Source organism: Schistocerca nitens, chromosome 4, assembly GCF_023898315.1.
Source record: "Schistocerca nitens isolate TAMUIC-IGC-003100 chromosome 4, iqSchNite1.1, whole genome shotgun sequence".
NCBI lineage: Eukaryota > Metazoa > Arthropoda > Insecta > Orthoptera > Acrididae > Schistocerca > Schistocerca nitens.
Window position 1 is genome coordinate 743,301,836 of NC_064617.1, and position 18,767 is coordinate 743,320,602.

The 18,767-nt window shown below is 41.0% G+C and overlaps 1 protein-coding gene across 1 annotated transcript in view; it reads right to left on the reverse strand.

Moving 5' to 3' along the window:
* Positions 1-3,897: 3,897 nt before the first annotated feature.
* LOC126252988 (ATP-dependent translocase ABCB1-like) overlaps positions 3,898-18,767 on the reverse strand; it is a 75,793-nt gene continuing 60,923 nt past the window's right edge. The window contains exons 17-21 of the mRNA XM_049954015.1: positions 17,948-18,107; positions 14,743-14,937; positions 13,456-13,662; positions 10,172-10,318; positions 3,898-4,995 (exon numbers count right to left, since the gene is read on the reverse strand). Coding sequence (XP_049809972.1) covers positions 4,795-4,995; positions 10,172-10,318; positions 13,456-13,662; positions 14,743-14,937; positions 17,948-18,107 — 910 coding nt within the window. The 3' untranslated portion in view covers positions 3,898-4,794. The remainder of the gene's footprint in view (positions 4,996-10,171; positions 10,319-13,455; positions 13,663-14,742; positions 14,938-17,947; positions 18,108-18,767) is intronic.

Here is an 18,767-nt window from a genome sequence, read left to right on the forward strand (position 1 = left end):
AGGACGTGTTGCCCGAAAATAAAGATGTACATAAGGTGATTGCTCAGGGGAGGCTGACCAGAAAAAATCTTAGATAATAGCACAGGGGGGAAGCAACGGGAGAAGGTAAGAGCCACCAGCCAAGTTCTTACAGGGTCGGGGATGAAGTATGCATTATAAACTTTGAGAGTGTCAATAAGGCCTCTGAAAAGATTGTGGAGAAATAGTTGCCGGTTGCAATGGTCCCTTTAAAATAAGGAGATTTGTCACCCTGGCCACGGTGTTATTAGGCGATTCACAAACGGGTAAAAGGCTTAGAGCTCAACTCACTCAGATTAAGCCGGGTGCTAAAGGCTAAAGGACTTTAGTACCGAAATAAGAGGTGTAAGGTAGGGGGCGGGGAGAGGAAGTATGTGCCAGTGTTGGCACTTTATGTAGAGGTCGCACCACGTCCGCCTCCTGGGCTCGTTAAACCGCTAGTGAGGCAGGTTGTTTATCAGAGTGAAAGGAGGGTTGAGTTAAGAAGCGGTGACGGTCAAGAGCTAGTTTCTGATGCCCCAGCGGTGGAAGTGCGGTAGACAGCTATTCGGACGGATGACACTGAAGCTGTGGGTTGCTGTGTGTGTTTTGGCGGTCACTAGTCCAGCGGGTCATGAGAAATGAGAGCATGAATGTAGACGACGTGGAACTAGCCGTGCTATTCCTACGCTCCATGTTAAAGGTACTGATATTCGTGACATTCTGGGAGGAACAGTGGTGAGCTATAGCGAGTCCACTGACAGCGTCTGGGCTGTGTAAAGTTCTGACAGCGTTGCTCGCAGGAGGCGTTATTTGCCAACTAGTTTTGGTAGTCAAGTTAACACATGTTATCTGACTGTTGTGCAATGCATGTGAAACTGTACGCTGTTTCTTATTATCTTAACTAAAAGAAGAACAGAACTCCTTTGATAATAAAATGTGTCATTTCTGCGTTTTATAATAATCTGTTCTCTTAGGTAAGGGTGAGATACAAATTCTAGCAGTATAAGAAACAAGATTTCTGGACGAAAATGTCACAGAAACTAAAAACCACAGGATTTTTTTTAGGGTAAATCAGCAATAAAAAATTATGAAATGTATGCCAGTACTTGGTGCCGTCTTCTATATTCAAATAACTTTCGTAAAAAACGTTACAGAATTCACACCCAGTTCAGAAAGACTCTTTCTTCACACAGTGAAATGCAAAAATAAACAATATACCATTGTTAATTGCCATCCTCCAATTAATGATGACAATAAGAAATATCCGAGTAAATTAGAAGCATTCTGGGAACTCTTGGAAGGCGAAATGTTAAAAATTCCAAAATCAAATGTTGTGATACTGCTGGGGGATTCTGACGCACAAGTAGGAAGGGAAAAAAACTTTTAGAAAAATGGGAGGAGAATATTAGCCCATAAAAGAACGAACAAAAATTGCACAAGACTATTTAATCTTTGTAAACAATTTCAGTTGAAGTAAATGTCAATTTCCTTCAGATAATTGCCAAGAAAAGCAAAATCATGGATATCTCCGAATATAATACTACTGGGGCATGGGGCGGGGGTTCAAGATAGATCACGTGGCTATTTCTCAAAGCCACGTTAAAAAAATAATTAATGTAAAAGTAACAACAAAGAAGGAATTTGACTCCTACAGGGTGTTACCAAAAGGTACCGCCAAACTTTCAGGAAACATCCCTCACACACAAAGAAAGAAAATATGTTATGTGGACATGTGTCCGGAAACGTTACTTTCCATGTTAGAGCTCATTTTATTACTTCTCTTCAAATCACATTAATCATGGAATGGAAACACACAGCAACAGAACGTACCAGAGTGACTTCAAACACTTTGTTACAGGAAATGCTCAAAATGCCCTCCGTTAGCGAGGATACATGCATCTACCCTCCGTCGCAAGGAATCCCTGATGCGCTGATGCAGCCCTGGAGAATGGCGTATTGTATCACAGCCATCCACAATACGAGCACGAAGAGTCTCTACATTTGGTACCGGGGTTGCGTAGACAAGAGCTTTCAAATGCCCCCATAAATTAAAGTCAAGAGGGTTGAGGTCAGGAGTGCGTGGAGGCCATGGAATTGGTCCGCCTCTACCAATCCATCGGTCACCGAATCTGTTGTTGAGAAGCGTACGAACATTTCGACTGAAATGTGCAGGAGCTCATCGTGTATGAACCACATGTTGTGTCGTACTTGTAAAGGCACATGTTATAGCAGCACAGATAGAGTATCCCGTATGAAATCATGATAACGTTCTCCATTGAGCGTAGGTGGAAGAACATGGGGCCCAATCAAGACATCACGAACAATGCCTGCCCAAACGTTCACAGAAAATCTGTGTTGATGACGTGGTTGCACAATTGCGTGCGGATTCTCGTCAGCACACACATGTTAATTGTGAAAATTTACAATTTGATCACGTTGGAATGAAGCCTCATCCGTAAAGAGAACATCTGCACTGAAATGAGGATTGACACATTGTTGGATGAACCATTCGCAGAAGTGTACCCGTGGAGGCCAATCAGCAGCTGATAGTGCCTGCACACGCTGTACATGGTACGGAAACAACTGGTTCTCCCGTAGCACTCTCCATACGGTGACGTGGTCAACGTTACCTTGTACAGCAGCAACTTCTCTGACGCTGACATTAGGGTTATCGTCAACTGCACGAAGAATTGCCTCGTCCATTGCAGGTGTCCTCGTCGTTCTAGGTCTTCCCCAGTCGCGAGTCATAGACTGCAATGTTCCGTGCTCCCTAAGACGCCGATCAATTGCTTCGAACGTCTTCCTGTCGGGACACCTTCGTTCTGAAAATCTGTCTCGATACAAACGTACCGCGCCACGGCTATTGCCCCGTGCTAATCCATACATCAAATGGGCATCTGCCAACTCCGCATTTGTAAACATTGCACTGACTGCAAAACCACGTTCGTGATGAACACTAACCCGTTGATGCTACTTACTGATGTGCTTGATGCTAGTACTGTAGAGCAATGAGTCGCATGTCAACACAAGCACCGAAGTCAACATTACCTTCCTTCAATTGGGCCAACTGGCGGTGAATCGAGGAAGTACACTACATACTGACGAAAGTAAAATGAGCTCTAACATGGAAATTAAGCGTTTCCGGACACATGTCCACATAACATCTTTTCTTTATTTGTGTGTGAGGAGTGTTTCCTGAAAGTTTGGCCTTACCTTTTCGTAACACCCTGTATACCGACGGCATACTGGACGAGTTCCATTTTTTGTCGATTAAATTTTAATGGGGTTACAGATAAGGTTCCACATCGGCTGCTGTTGCTCGAATTGCATGTATTTTTGTTTACTGAGTTTTACATGACTGGTCGATTTCTGGCATGCAAGCCGTTCTCAAGTGCTATGAATATGAATAAATGCTGTCAATGTGAGACAGCAGTTGATAATGTCCTATAAGGTGGAAATAGGGCACTTGTGTAAAATTAGTTAAATAAAAATATTAGACAATAAAGTTAAATAGTTAACAGAGAAATCAGTTAGACCTGAGATGAAGATGCAAAGGCGGTGTTGGTGTTTCTGGTGGTGGTGATGCAAACTGTCTGTGAACATCTGCGATTCAAGTAACTTCGGAAATGATTAGTATTAGTCTGCTTGTTATCCTGGTGTTTTATTAATTAATCAGGTCACAGTTTTCTAACGCTTCTCGCAAAACAGGTAGCCAGGAGAACATGTTTGACTGTATTGTTGGGAAGAATAACAGGAAAGTGTATATTAAAAATAATTTATTTATAAAATTACATAAATAAGAAACATTTAGTTCTAATCTAATAGATACACTAAATAATCCTCAAAATAAATATAAAGGAAAAAACAGCGAAAGATGAGATTTATTCAGAAGCCGAGTTCATATCGTTGGTTTAGAAATATTGTCACAATGAGGGTACACACGCTGATATACCATCGTAACAATGTATACGTTAAATAAGCGTTCTTTATATTGTACTGCACAGCTTTTATGAAAGACATTTTTGTGTGTACCGCCACAAGCTGCTGAAATCTTTGTTGTTCTGAAATGAGTTTCGATATCGTGCCATTATATAACAGACTTGAGAAATTTAAAATGATGTATGCCACAGGTACATAATTTTAAAATTTGTTGTATAACTACACACCCTGTGCTTTGAAATTGAGTGGACTGTGGCATGCCATGACATTGTCTGTCACACATCTACTTACTTTCACAGCACTGAGTACGTATGTAATTTATTTTAAAATTATGGACTCGTGGTACAGACTATTTTAAGATTTTGAGGTGTGACAAATGATTACGTATTGTCGAAACTAGTTACAGACCCACTTACTTTCACGGTACTGAGTAGCCATGTAATATATTATGAAATTATGGACATGTGATACAGACTATTTTATGAATCTAAAGTCTGACAGATGTTGTCGACACATGTTGTCGAAACTAGTTGCACTACAATAAAAATTATAGCAGGTACTGTCGGCATATACAAGAATGTTAAATGTGTTGAGTCTCCAAAGCACTCACTTTATACTGCACAATATATAACGACGTAGTAGAAGATCCAACATTACACTTCTTTCCAGCTATCAGTGTAGATCAGACGATTTGGAAAGAATCATTCTGTATGAATGAAATGCATTTCTCTGCGAGCAAGTGGAGTATGGTCCAGTTTTTCAAGTTACCGTCCTTGGGAGACGGGATCTCAGTAGAGAAGTAGAAAAATAAATTATTAGAGACGACAAAGACAGAGGGAGGAAGGAGCTAATGTGCTACCGGCGGCCCGCCTGCAGGCTGTGCAACTTGTGGTAGATGCCCCGTCGCTCCAACAGCTCTGCGTGTTTCCCGAGCTCGGCCACGCGGCCTTCGTTGATGACACAAATCACGTCGGCGTCCTGGATGGTCGTCAGTCGGTGAGCGATGGTGATGCACGTGCGTCCCTCCTTCGCCTTGTCCAGCGCTTCTTGCACCACCTGTTGAACAGAATCAAGAGTAGTAAGGTCACCAAGATATCCCCCCAGGTTCCTGGTAGTCAACCCGTATCATGCCAAAAATACAACAACCACTGTTCTCATCTCCAATAAATGGGGACCTCGGATCCTGTTATTAAATTTCTGATCTGGAGTAGCCACTATCTCATTGGCTCAGTTCAGACCATACAAGGAGCGGATGCAGTTCTCAGTGAAAACTACTGTACTGTCCACTGAAATACATTCCTGGTGTGGTATTATGCCTCGCTCCCAACACACAAGACGAGAGCTATTGGCAAGATGAGGAATGGCAGAGACAAATCTCAAAAAGACTTACGTACTGTGTCAGTTTCAGAAAAAGTTTTATATTCCCAATGTCCTCGGTAAGTCGCAAACAAGTTCGTCGAAACCAAAGACGATGGTGAGCCGGAACCAGATGTCTCTGCAGAATGAATAATGTCTTCTGAACCTCGTTCTTATGAAATGAAGATAGAGTGGACAACGGGAGATAGACGACGTTACGAAGTTTTGAGCTAGTAGGTTTTTACAGTGCTTGATTTGTGACGGTACGCAACGGTACTCTGTAAGGGTACCTCTGACCAAAAAAAAAAAAAAAAAAAAAAAAAAAAAAAAAAAAAAAAAAACCAGATTTTGTGATGAGGGAAGATAAAACTTATTTTTTGCCAGAATAAATATTGTATTCGCACTTTTAAAATGTGCAGAAAAGCGTGAAAATAGCGCTTTAAGAAGTCTAAAATTCAAACGCCCTCCCTTGAAGGTCGCAGTACCAGAACCTCTTTTTTTTATAAATGAAGCACAAGGTCTTTACTAGGGTGAACCAGCGGACATTTATGACTGCTGGGGACTACAAACTATCGAAGGGAATTTATCGTGTTGGCTGTGCCCACTCCGACGCACGCATCTAGACTTTGTCAAGTGCGGAGAAAGGAAGGTTAGGTTTATCGTCCCATCGAGAACAAGGTCATTAGAGATGTAGCACAAGCCCTGATTGGTGAAGGATTTTATTGAAATCACGGAAAACTTAAATCAAGATGACCCGATTCTGGAATCTGGAACCTGCGCGCAGTAGTCGAGCCTTGGTCTCCCTCTACAATTTTTACGCCACATGCTTTCCTCTGTTACCTAACAGACAGTTCCTTGATGTCTCGGGGTGTGTCCTATCAACTGGTTCCTTCATTTAGTCGGGTTATGCCAGAATACCTTTTCTCCACAATTCGATTCGGTGCATCTTCATCAGTTACCCAATATTCACAGCTCATCATCCGCATTCTTCTATAGAATCACTTTTCAAAGAAGGCTGTTCTCTTATTGCCTGAACTGTTTGTCGCCCACATTTCACTTCCACGTAACACTACACTCTCGACAAATATCATTACCATCATTACAAAAGACGTCTTGTGATAGCCGGTTTTCTTACATGAGCCGTAGAAGTCGAAAAGGAACCACAGCCTTGTATTTTTTTTTTCGTTTTTAATTTCACAGGAAGCCACCAAAGGAAGTCTTGTGATGTGTTGAACAACATGGTACATGGAACAGTACAGCTAGGAATCTTAAACATTTTTTATTCCTTTATATTCCCTTTCAAGTACAAGTCAGTACATAACACAACAGTCTATTTAAACCCCGTTTTCTTTTATTCCTTTTATGATCGCAGACTCAAACATGGGGCCGATGAACATTTCGACGTCATGTTAATTCTGTGCATGGTTAAATAATCGAAATATTAACAGAAACGCAGCGACATGAACAAAATTTAACGAAAGTAAATGCTTTTGAATTAATCTAAGAAATTATTTTATTGTGAAGAAAGCGACTAAAAGTGTTTGTAATGATATGAAGATCGTATATATTTTGCATGTTATAAAAATGGATGTAAGTGTGTGTGTTTGAGTGTGTGTATGTGTGTGTGTGTGTGTGTGTGTGTATGTGTGTGTGTGTGTGTGTCCGCGCGCGTGGTTGCATGTATCCCACATCTCCTAAGCCACGAGACCAATTATAACCAAACTTGGCACACACATCCCTTACTGTCAGACAACAATCGCTGCCGGAGTAAGGACCACCTACATATCATAGTTCAGGAAATATGACGTCATAAACAATTAAATGCGTGAAAATCTGCTGGATTATCCATTACGTTTAAATTTATTACTGCTATGCTACTACCTCTATTCGTAATAAATTTCGCAGACATTATTCACATAATCCGCTAAATGCATCCACAAAATTACATCGTGGTACTGTAACACTATTATCGATATTTCATAGAATTGTCTTATCTAACTTCTTTGTCTGTTTTCACTTAAAGTTAATTCTGTACCACCAAGTTCTTTGATGTAGCATCTGCATAAGTGTTTTATTCATTATTTATGGCCATTTATGCAATTGTAATTAATCTATGAATGTAATTTTAAAAGTAATATACCGTACGAAAATGAAAGTGTTAAAATTTTACTTGTAATACTGAAACATGCGTAGGGAAAGTAGGTTTGCTATCATATAAAATTTGGAGGGACGTCCCCCCGCAACAGAACTGGGTAGGAGGGAATAGAAACGGTGGATCAGACGATCTAACTGTAAGGTTCCTGTGTGGCATGAGTCAGTTGGTGGCTAGCAGCCAAAGTGTACCCATCTTGTGAACTCAACGAGGCAAGAATAACTGCCTGATTGTATAATATAGCCTCGGATGTGGACATAATTAGGTTTATTATTCACGACATACTTAGGCTGGCTCTGTACTACGAAAATTCAACGCTAAGAAGAGAATTTTCAGAGCTATGTACACAGCAAGAGCCATGGGTGCTTTTGCCCCCTTTTTGAATAACGTATGAGGCCAATACTGCCACCACCTTTATCTCAAATTACCAGTAGATTATTGTATAACTGCATGGATCAGTTATGCTATGTCTTTTTCAATAATAAGTTTGTGATCTGTAATCTTTGTGCTGAACGATCATATTTTAGCCTTATTCGTTTACCTAGACAGCGTCCTATACCAAGTGCTATGATAATCCCGAGTATCCTATTTTATTGCACTGAAAAGTAGTTACTTCTTTCAACAAAATTTCTCAGACTTTGTGGAGTAGTAAAGTATACAATTATTTATTGAGCATAAGTTTTGAAATACTCCGCAAAATTTTCATAAAAGCATAGTTACAGTTTCATCAAAGTATAATTGCTAAGAGAAGTTTTAAAACATTCAGTTTAAAGAGACTTCTTGTTGGAATAACAGTGGTTATTATTTCATGTGTTACATACTCGTCGTTAAGAACTTCCAGTATCGAGTTCTGAGTTAAATGTTGAGCCTAGATACGAGTCTAATGATAGACAGGGTTTGAGAGACGATGGTAAAAAGAAAAAAATTAAAATACTTCCACTTCACAGCTCGCTGCAGTTGTTAATGTGTTTATCTTAGGACTTCTTACTATTCTCCGCTACTCAAGTGAAGTCATACATTCTAATTACACCGTGCAAAACGTAAACTGTACGGAATAGCTAATTCTTACCAGTTCCAATGTGCTGTAACAAACGTAATGAAGAAAACTAAAACTTAGCTTTGGTTTTTGTTTTAGAGAACTTGTCATCCATAATGGAAAATAATATAAATTTATTATCAACGTATAATTGGTATACATGACAAGGATGAAACAATTATTATTCCATGCTCAGTTCACTTAGTATTGTTGGAGGTAGATCTTTAATTTGTTGTTATTTTTGTTCTAAAGTGATTTTTACAAAAATCATGCAAAATTTGGTAAAGAAGGCGAGGCTAATAAACAACCGAGGAAAAAATTACCACGATTAAGTAAGCCAAAATTCAAAAGAGAATCTTCGTTGGCCCACGGATGTGACTACTTTTCACAACAAGCAATTTGATGAAATGTTATATGACGATGAGAAGGTTCGCTGAGAAAGTTTTAAAACGTTTATTTCAGTTTCTTAGAAAATAGGAGATCACGAAATGATGAGAAGCTTGTGGATGAACTGTAGTCATGTTATGAAGAGCTTGGGCAGTAAATCGCAAGCTTGACAAAGTTATTATTGTATTAACCAATTTCCTATTCGTAAACTTTTCCAGGGTATATCAACGCTTAAACAAGTATATTGATAGTATAAAATACTACACACATTTATGAAGCCGGAGTTAAATGTTTCTTTTAATAGCTATTTTTCATCGTATTATATCTAAATAAGTCAGAAACGCTAAATATGAGTAAATTACAAATTTCTATAAACTCTCGTTGCAAATTTTACTGTTATTATCATGTTCTTACTGTATTTGCGCCCAATTTGTGGACGTTTGCCTAGACTAACATAAAATAAGACACTATTAGAACGTTTCTGTTGCGTAAGTGACTTGTGCGTGATGTACGTGTGTGTGAGTGCAATGTTTTACCTGCTATATTAATAGTGATTTTAAGCGCATTCCGTCATTCTCGTATTTTGGTACATAACAGTTCCGTGTCAATTAATTTATCTTCCCAGAATTGCTTTTTTTATGTGTGAAATCTTATGGGACTTAACTGCTAAGGTCAGCAGTCCCTAAGCTTACACACTACCTAACCGAAATTATCCTAAGGACAAACACACACACACACCCATGCCCGAGGGAGGACTCGAACCCTTGCCGGGACCAGCCGCACAGGCCATGAGAAATGCTATTATTGATTTTACCAGTATGCGTTTTATAGTCCCTTCTTCGACTGTCGCCAGTTCTTGTGCTGCTCAGATAACAAAACTCATCCAGCAACTGCAATGTCTTATTTTTTAATCTAATTTTACTAATTTGTTTCGGCTACAGACCGGTACCATTGTTTTGCTTTTGTTGATGTTCACATTATAGCTTCTTTCCACGACACAATATCACCAGTAAACCTTGGAGTTTTTATTTCGTTCACCTGAACTTTTAATTCTTGTTCCAAATGGATAAAATAAATACATGAAAATTTTTAACTGGTCAAAAGGTTCTCAACTTGTATGATCAATGTCGAATAAAATCTCAAGCGTTCGCGAGGGCTAAGAGTGATTAAGTCCCTGAAGACGGTGATGGAGTTGGTTTATCGAAAGCTTGGGATTTTATCAGAATTTGAGGCGGGAAGTTAAGCGACAACCTGTTACCCAAGGACTCCGTTGCCAGAGGCTTTGTAGCCAAAATGCTTACCTTCTCGCTCTCAACGTCGAGCGCCGACGTGGCCTCGTCGAGCAGCAGTATCTTGGGGTTCCGGACGAGCGCCCTGGCAATGGCCACGCGCTGCTTCTGCCCTCCAGACAGCTGCGTGCCCTTCTCCCCCATGCGCGTGTCGTAGCCCTGCAAAAACACACCAAGTGCTACTAACAAAAAGTCCTAAAACAGGGGGTGCTCGTTCAGTTTCACTTGTTTCGTCACTCTTACGATACTTCAGGTGATGAGTAAATCAAGTGAGTTGTTGTGTTGTGGTCTTCAGTCCTGGGACTGTTTTAATGCAGCTCTCCATGCTACTCTATCCTGTGCAAGCTTCTTCATCTCCCAGTACCTACTGCAGCCTACATCCTTCTGAATCTCCTTAGTGTATTCATCTCTTGGTCTCCCTCTACGATTTTTACCCTCTACGCTGCCCTCCAGTACTAAATTGGTGATCCCTTGATGCCTCAGAATATGCCCTACCAACCGATCTCTTCTTCTAGTCAAGTTGTGCCACAAACCCCTCTTCTCTCCAATTCTATTCAATACCTCCTCATTAGTTATGTGATCTACCCATCTAATCTTCAGCATTCTTCTGTAACACCACATTTCGAAAGCTTCTATTCTCTTCTTGTGTAAACTATTTATCGTCCATGTTTCACTTCCATGCGTGGCTACACTCCAAACAAATACTTTCAGAAACGACTTCCTGACACTTAAATCAATACTCGATGTTAACAAATTTCTCTTCTTCTTTCCTTGCCATTGCCAGATGCAAGCAATCAGGTTACCTTCCATTCGGAAAGTGGATGCACTGAGCGACTGTATGCGACGTATAAATTGTAGAGTGCGACAATCAGTCGTCCTTTTTAGATGTTATCATGCAAATCCAGATTTCGGCTAGTAGCTAGCCATTCTCAATGCGCTATTTTTTATTCTCAATGCATGTATGTCCCTGTTGTTCGGGCATTGAGAATGGCTAGTTACTAGTCGATATCTGGATTTGCATAATCAAATCTGAAAAGGACGACTGATTGTTGCACTCTGTAATTTATAAGATGCAAGAAAAGTAACTGAAATACTGATTAACATCAGTTTTCATCGACGAAGCTTACCATCGGGCTGGAAGTGAGGAAGTCGAATAAAAAATGAGCCATCAAGAATGTAACTACTTAGCATGCAATTCGACTCAAGGAGAAAATAAGGGAAACGTGATTACTAGTATTAATTTATCCATAACAATAATGGCTGAGCTCCGTGGTTGTCAATTAAATTACAGGAAGAAATGGAGCAACCATCCAATTTTATTTAACTTTATTTATGAGAAGTCGGCATATTGAATGCTGTGGTGAATCAGTTTACTGGTGAATCTCAAAGTGTGGATGTTACTCCATATAAATGAGAAACAAGGAGCTATAAGTTGCAGACAAAAATGTAGTCCTGATGAAGCATACGTATTATGCTTACTGAAGATACGCGAAACCCTAAACGCGTCTCGGAATAAATAAATTTATACGAAGGTGGTCGACTGATGTATTTTTGAAAGTGATTAGTAATAACAGCAACGAGGATGTGGAAAAGCAAAGTTGAGGACGGTACACGAAGAGAACAGAATAAACGTTTTTAAGTCGCAGGAGTTGATATGAAGTGAACAACATTAAGCAAACATAGAATCCTTCTGTTGCAAAACGTCGGTCTAGAACCAGGTAAGAATTATCCCAAACTCTTTGTCACGAAGCTCACATCTACAATACTAAATCATTAAATGACAGAAATTACAGCGCAGCTTTGACACAGAAATAAATAGCATGTTGCGTTGTGAGACCAACAGTATTTCCTCTACAACGTACCACTAACATGTGGTAACTAGATAGCATTTCACTACACAGTAGTCCGTAAAATATGACAATGCTTTTGATTTGATAGCCAGGTGTCACTATCACCTCATTTACTTATTTTAGTTAGAATGAGTGTACCCGTATGAGGTCACTGTCAGAGTGAAGGTTCAGCAGAGAAGCAATTATCATCATCGTCTCTTCACTCTCGTCATCATCTACTTCAAGGTAGCCACATTTTCCTTCTGGTTATTTTGAGAGTTGTCATTTCTGCTTACATTTTTTTATGTTCTTCTCTTTTTGAAATGATATTCAGTACTCTTTTTATGCCTTTATTACCAGTGTGATCCAGTGAACTGCAACCTCTGATCCCTCTCACAATCTCACGGCAATTAATAACTATATCATACAATACATGTTACTTAATTGCTTACTTTGCAAGTAAGCTGTTTAGGTTTTTATGTTGGTAGCTCGACGTAGCGCTCGATATTAAAATCGCTAACTGCGCTGTGTGCAGTCTGTGGCTGGTTGGACTCATTGTTGGATCTTATTTGCTAGTGTAGTGTTGGGCAGTTGGATGTGAACAGCCCGTAGGGTTGGGCAGTTGGAGGTGAGCCGCCAGCAGTGGTGGATGTGGGAAGAGAGATGCCAGAGTTCTGAGATGCTAATATGAGCGGACTATCTGGACGTGTGTCCTTCAGAAAAAGGAAATTTGTTAAACTGGCTGTCACGAACATATATATTATGACTTTTGAACACTATTAAGGTAAATACATTGTTTGTTCTCTACCAAAATCTTTCATTTGCTAATTATGACTATTAATAGTTAGTGCCTTCAGTAGTTAGAATCCTTTATTTAGCTGCCAGTATTGGCGCTCGCTGTATTGCAGTAGTTCGAGTAACGAAGATTTTTGTGAGGTAAGTAATTCATGAACGGTATAGGTTATTGTTAGTCAGGGCTATTCTTTCGTAGGGATTATTGAAAGTCAGAATGCGTTGCGCAAAAGTATTGTGTGTCAGTTTAGAAATGATCAGAATAAGTAAAGAGAAAACAGTCTTAGTACGTTCAGTTTCACTCTGGAGTTTGAAAATCAAGTAAGGTAGAAGTTTTACCAGCACAGTCATTCTTTACATTCAAAATGGGAAGTTTCAACTTTCGTACATATATGAAACCTAGGAAACGCAGAAAGAAGTAAAGAGAGAAGTGTAATTTCTTACGACATCTTAACTTGACGTTCATTCAAAAAAACATAAATGATATTTTCTCACATAATGAATCCTATTGAGATCTACTTTAAATCTTTTCTCTCACAATTTCTCAATGTCTACTGAGTCTGTTACGTCTTTCTCAATATTATTGGTTGAAATCATGGAAGTGATATCAGGAATGCACACGTTCCCTCAACTGTAAGTCGTTACGAACACAGGTAGCACGGCTGGTGTTCTCACCTGCGGCAGGGAGGCAACGAAGTTGTGTATGTTGGCATTCTTGGCTGCAGCGATAATCTCCGCCATGGGAACCTCCCTGGAGTTGTCGCCGTACGCGATGTTCTCCGCTATGGTCCGGTCAAACAGCACCGGCTCCTGAGACACGATGCCCATCTGCTCTCGCAGGTTCGCCATCTTCACCTTTGACACGTCTCGCTCGTCCACACGCTGCAACAGAAAATCTGCATTGAAGAAAATGTGATCCATACTAAATGGAGAGCCATGAAATTGTCTGTGGCACTTGTTATCTGGAATCGCCGAACCTATGTAAGTAAAAGCAATTTTACAGGTGGTATTATATGTCAAGATACGTGACTGTTATGTGACTTCAGATATTTTACTTTTATCTTTTCATGTAATGGGGAGAATGTGTGACGCCTTTGAAAACAGACTGCGATGCCGAATAAATGGTCACAATCTGTAATGCGTCGAAGGTCACCGCCCCTCAGAGTATGTTGTCCCTCTTTATCTATGGGTCTTTGATTGTAATTTTTGTAACTGGATATGAATGGAACGTTTTTGAATGGAGTCCAGTTTATCAGGTTAGCTGTTCACTCTAAGGTACGAGGCTTGTTACATAAAAAAATGTATTGCAGACTGAAAGAAAAAGTAATATTTGCTCTGGAATTGAGCGTATTGAAGCAAATTAGTTTTATCTACAGAATATTCCAGACAGTGCACCGCAAAGAGAAAGACAGGGCAGACAGGTCTGATTTCTCTTGCATTATCCCGCTCAGTCACTGTTTTGCTTTGATTTCCGAAAATAGCTGATGTAAACAAGTGGTAGAGCACTTTCCCGAGAAAGGCAAAGGTCCCGAGTTCGAGTCTCGGTCCGGCACACAGTTTTAATGTGCCAGGCAGTTTCATATCAGTGCACATTCCGCTGCAGAGTGAAAATATCATTCTGATACAAACAACATTAAGAGATCTGATCTTCTTCTTTTTCTAGTTCCTTCGCATCGGCTCAGGGTCGACATGGTTAGTAAAAGGTTTGACAAGGTTAATTTAAGAGGTGGCCAGATACCGTTCCTATAGCCATCTCGTTACCTCCTGGGGCAAAATATGTATACCCCTTCTGTCTGCTTGCCGTGTCATGCATGGGAAATGAGCGATAGTTTTCTAAATGTTTTCGAATATTGTAAGTGAGGCATGACTTGAGAACCAGACCGATATTTACCTACTGGGATGTGGTAAACCGTCTAAAAACCACTTCCAGGCTCTCTGGCACACCGAGTCTCCTTTACTCACCACAACTCCAGCGGTGGGGTCGTAGAACCTCTCGAGCAGCTGTATGCAGGTGGACTTGCCGCAACCAGAGGGCCCCACCAGCGCCACCGTCTGGCCTGGCCGCACATCCAAGTCCAGACCACGCAGCACCAGGCTCCCCACACGGGTAGGGTATGCGAACTCCACACTCGAGTACTGCACCTCACCGCGGCTATCCTGTATACAAATATAACCTTATTGTACTGCTGTAGAATATAATTCAGCCAATCATCCAGAATTAAGTTCCATTTCAGTCCTAAGAACAGGAAGATTTACAAAAATACCGACAACTAGCAATCTAGGTCGAATGAAAAAACAAGTTTACTGTTACCAGTCATTGTTTACTAATATCTACAACGCGTTTCGAATGTTTAAGTCTCCATCATCAGGTGGATTTACATGCACTAGTACGATATATGTGCGTGTTGTGTTACTGTGTTCGGGTAACTTGTAGCACTGTCTCCAGTTGTCATTGGCTCCTTTCTCCATCGCAACACAACACATGTAAACTGTCACATTTTGTTTACAAAATATAACTGTTTGCATGTGCTGTGTTACGACAGAGAAAGGAGCCTGTGACCACTGGAGACAGTACCACAAGTTACCCCAAAATCGTAACACAATATATACATATGTCATACTAACACATGTAAATGCACCTGCTGATGGAAGTTTTGGTTAAAAATAAACAGTGATTGGTGACAGTAAATTTGTTATTTCATTCGACATGAATATCGGTCACGGTAAATCCAAATCAAAAATGGTTGCTTTTAAAGAAATCCATGTATTACTCAATACTGTTACAGAGATCCAGGCTTTTGATAAAATCAAAGTTGATCAGTATAGTATAGCAGATTTCATCTTTTGTTATTTAGCAATGTCAGAGTAGCAACTGGCAAAATAAACTGTCTTCGCAGACAAATAGTGAGGTTTTACGTTGAATTAATTAATGACGAAAGACGAGAAAACAGAATTGCAAAGGGAAGCGTGAGAGAAGAGCACAAGGGAAGCTGCAAATGACGAACTCGTTGCTGTTACTATATGTGACAAGAAAAAAAGAGACAGAGTTACGTGCTTTATTGGACGACGGAATTGAAAATATGGTAACGCCAAACTGACTCACACAAGTTGTCATTTTAATACAAAACTAAACATGCATAAGACAGTTTTGTGGTCATGTGTCATCGCAGCTCCAAACTGCCAACGAAATGTTTTCAGCCATTGTTCAGCAACGGTACGTATTTGTTGAAACTAGGGAATCACTGCGTTCCTCTTGTAGCCCATTGGAAGGGCCCACTTTCAACAGTATCAGAGTGGACCTAGTTTATATCTGAGCCCTTCTCTCTGTTGGACATCATCGCCCACAGTTAGTGGAGGAGGCATTCGATGCTCCGTAGCGCCGCCAGTATTTCGGGGCGGTGTTCCTCGACGTTTATAGGGTTCGACAGTGCGCGACATGACGGCCTCTCGTTTAAGTAATTTGAACATGGAGTGTTGGTGCCACATGTCGCCTATCAGCTCCTATCTCGTCAACAGGACCTGCCACATGGAGACTGAAGCTGAACTGTCCATAGTCGGTCGTATTCGTGCTGGTGTGCAACAGGTGTCGGTCCTTTGGACCGATCCTGCACAAACTCTATACAACTGACACTCCATCGGTGGGGACAACGCGCCGAAATGCAAATACAGATGCTACAAGAAGTGCAGAACCGTGCAAAAAAATGGTTCAAAAAAATGGTTCAAATGGCTCTGAGCACTATGGGACTCAACTGCTGTGGTCATCAGTCACCTAGAACTTAGAACTACTTAAACCTAACTAACCTAAGGACATCACACACAGCCATGCCCGAGGCAGGATTCGAACCTGCGACCGTAGCAGTCGCACGGTTCCGGACTGCGCGCCTAGAACCGCGAGACCACCGCGGCCGGCCAGAACCGTGCACTGCGGTGGCTTGGCAGCCACCAAGGGCGGAAATTACTGAGACCCCACCGTTTTAGAGCGGCTGCCCGCATCTTCTACAAGAAAACACTGCGGTAGCAAAATATGAAAATTCAGATTCTAGGCCGGCCGCGGTGGTCTAGCGGTTCTAGGCGCTCAGTCCGGAACCGCGCGACTGCTACGGTCGCAGGTTCGAATCCTGCCTCGGGCATGGATGTGTGTGATGTTAGGTTTAAGTAGTTCTAAGTTCTAGGGGACTGATGACCACAGATGTTAAGTCCCATAGTGCTCAGAGCCATTTTTTTCAGATTCTAGCCCAAAAAATTCAGCGTACAAGATTGTCACAACATTAGTGACTTTGACAAAGGACAGATTGTTATGGCTTGGCACCTATGAACGAGAATCTCGTAAATGGCGATGTTGGTCGGCGTGCTACAGTCATGAGTATTTGTGGGAAGTTGTTATAGCACGGTAAAACCACGAGTAGGGGAGCAGGTGCTTAATGTCCACGCTTTAACACAGATCGCTCATCGGAGGCTTGCCTGCATTGTAAAGCAGAATAGGCGGCGATCACAGGCAGACCTGACGGCAGAGTCTAGTGCTGATGCGCTCATCGCACATTGTTGAAGATGGGTATCAGTAGCTGATGAACCCTACATGTTACTTTCGTCACACAATGACATCGTCATCTATGGCTACAGTGCGGACGGAAATCAAATTGGACTGTGGATCAATGGAAACGTATCCCCGGGTCGAATGAATCATATTTCTCGCTACACCAAGTCAATGGTCGTGTTCACAACTGTCCCAAGTTCTGCTGAAAATAAGATGTACCATTCAGAACCGACGTCATATATATTTGATGTCTTGTTTTGATCCTTGACAGTGCATCCAACAGTGTATCTGTATATCTCACAAAATTTCGCATGATAGCTTTCATAATATCCACTTCCACCCTCTCTCCATTTCTCTTACAGATCTTTCCTCGCCTGTCAAAATTCTTACTTCTAAGTTTTTTTATGTTAGCGGAATATGAAAAATTGTATTTCCTTACTGGCTGAAACGGCAGACACCGCAGTTTGATGCAAGAGTTTTGAAAAGTTTGTTATACACTACCAATATCGCTGTGAAAATACAGCTTCTGCACAGGGGATAGATTGTACGGGAAGACAGAGATTGGATCTACGCAACAAATAAATTTGTATAAATATCCAGCAGTGGTAGCGGTATTTGAAAGCTCTTACTCACCCACTTCTCGTCTGTGGCGTTTGGTGAGTCTGTGATTCTAGGCTGTCTCTCCAGCAGGCGGAACGCGTTAGAGGCCGCCTCTATTCCTTTCTGGAAATTGGGAGCGAATGAAAGTATATTCGCCACCATACCAGTGCCCATGATCAGAGTCTGTGACACCCTGAAAAGAAGAGACGATTTTAATGGAACACATAAACAGGAAACCGCTACATACACTGTCGCTAAAACTGCAACACTCAAAACTAATAGTCTGATATTTTTGTGGTAAGGTCTTATGGGACCAAACTGCCGAGGTCATCGGTCCCTAAGCTTACGCACTACTAAATCTAACTTAAACTGACTTAAGTTAAGGATAACACACACACATCCATACCTGAGGGAGGACTCGAACCCCCGACGGGGGCGAGCTGCGCGGAACTAATAGTCTGAATGAACACAAATTCAGGAGAAGGGTGTACCCGCAACAAGTGATTAAAGCTACAAAGAGAGACTCAAAACAGGTACTTGTTGTGCGAAAAGATAAAAAAGCCCTCAGCGTAATTCCTAGCTTAGTATACGTAAACTAAATGGAAACATGCAAAAAGAGGCAGTAATATTTCCCACCTCCTAATTTGGACTCCCTCATGATGATCGGTGGTGGGAAACTGAATGCATATTATGACGTCTCAGTTGATTAAAATTGCTGTTTGTTAACAAAACGTACGGCTGTCACCGTGGACAATTTGCATACACTCAAAAATTTTGCATCGCAGTACTCAACAAAAAGTGTAATCTAACAAATTTCCTTCCGCTCGCAGTCTTGCAACTTCCAATACTTCTG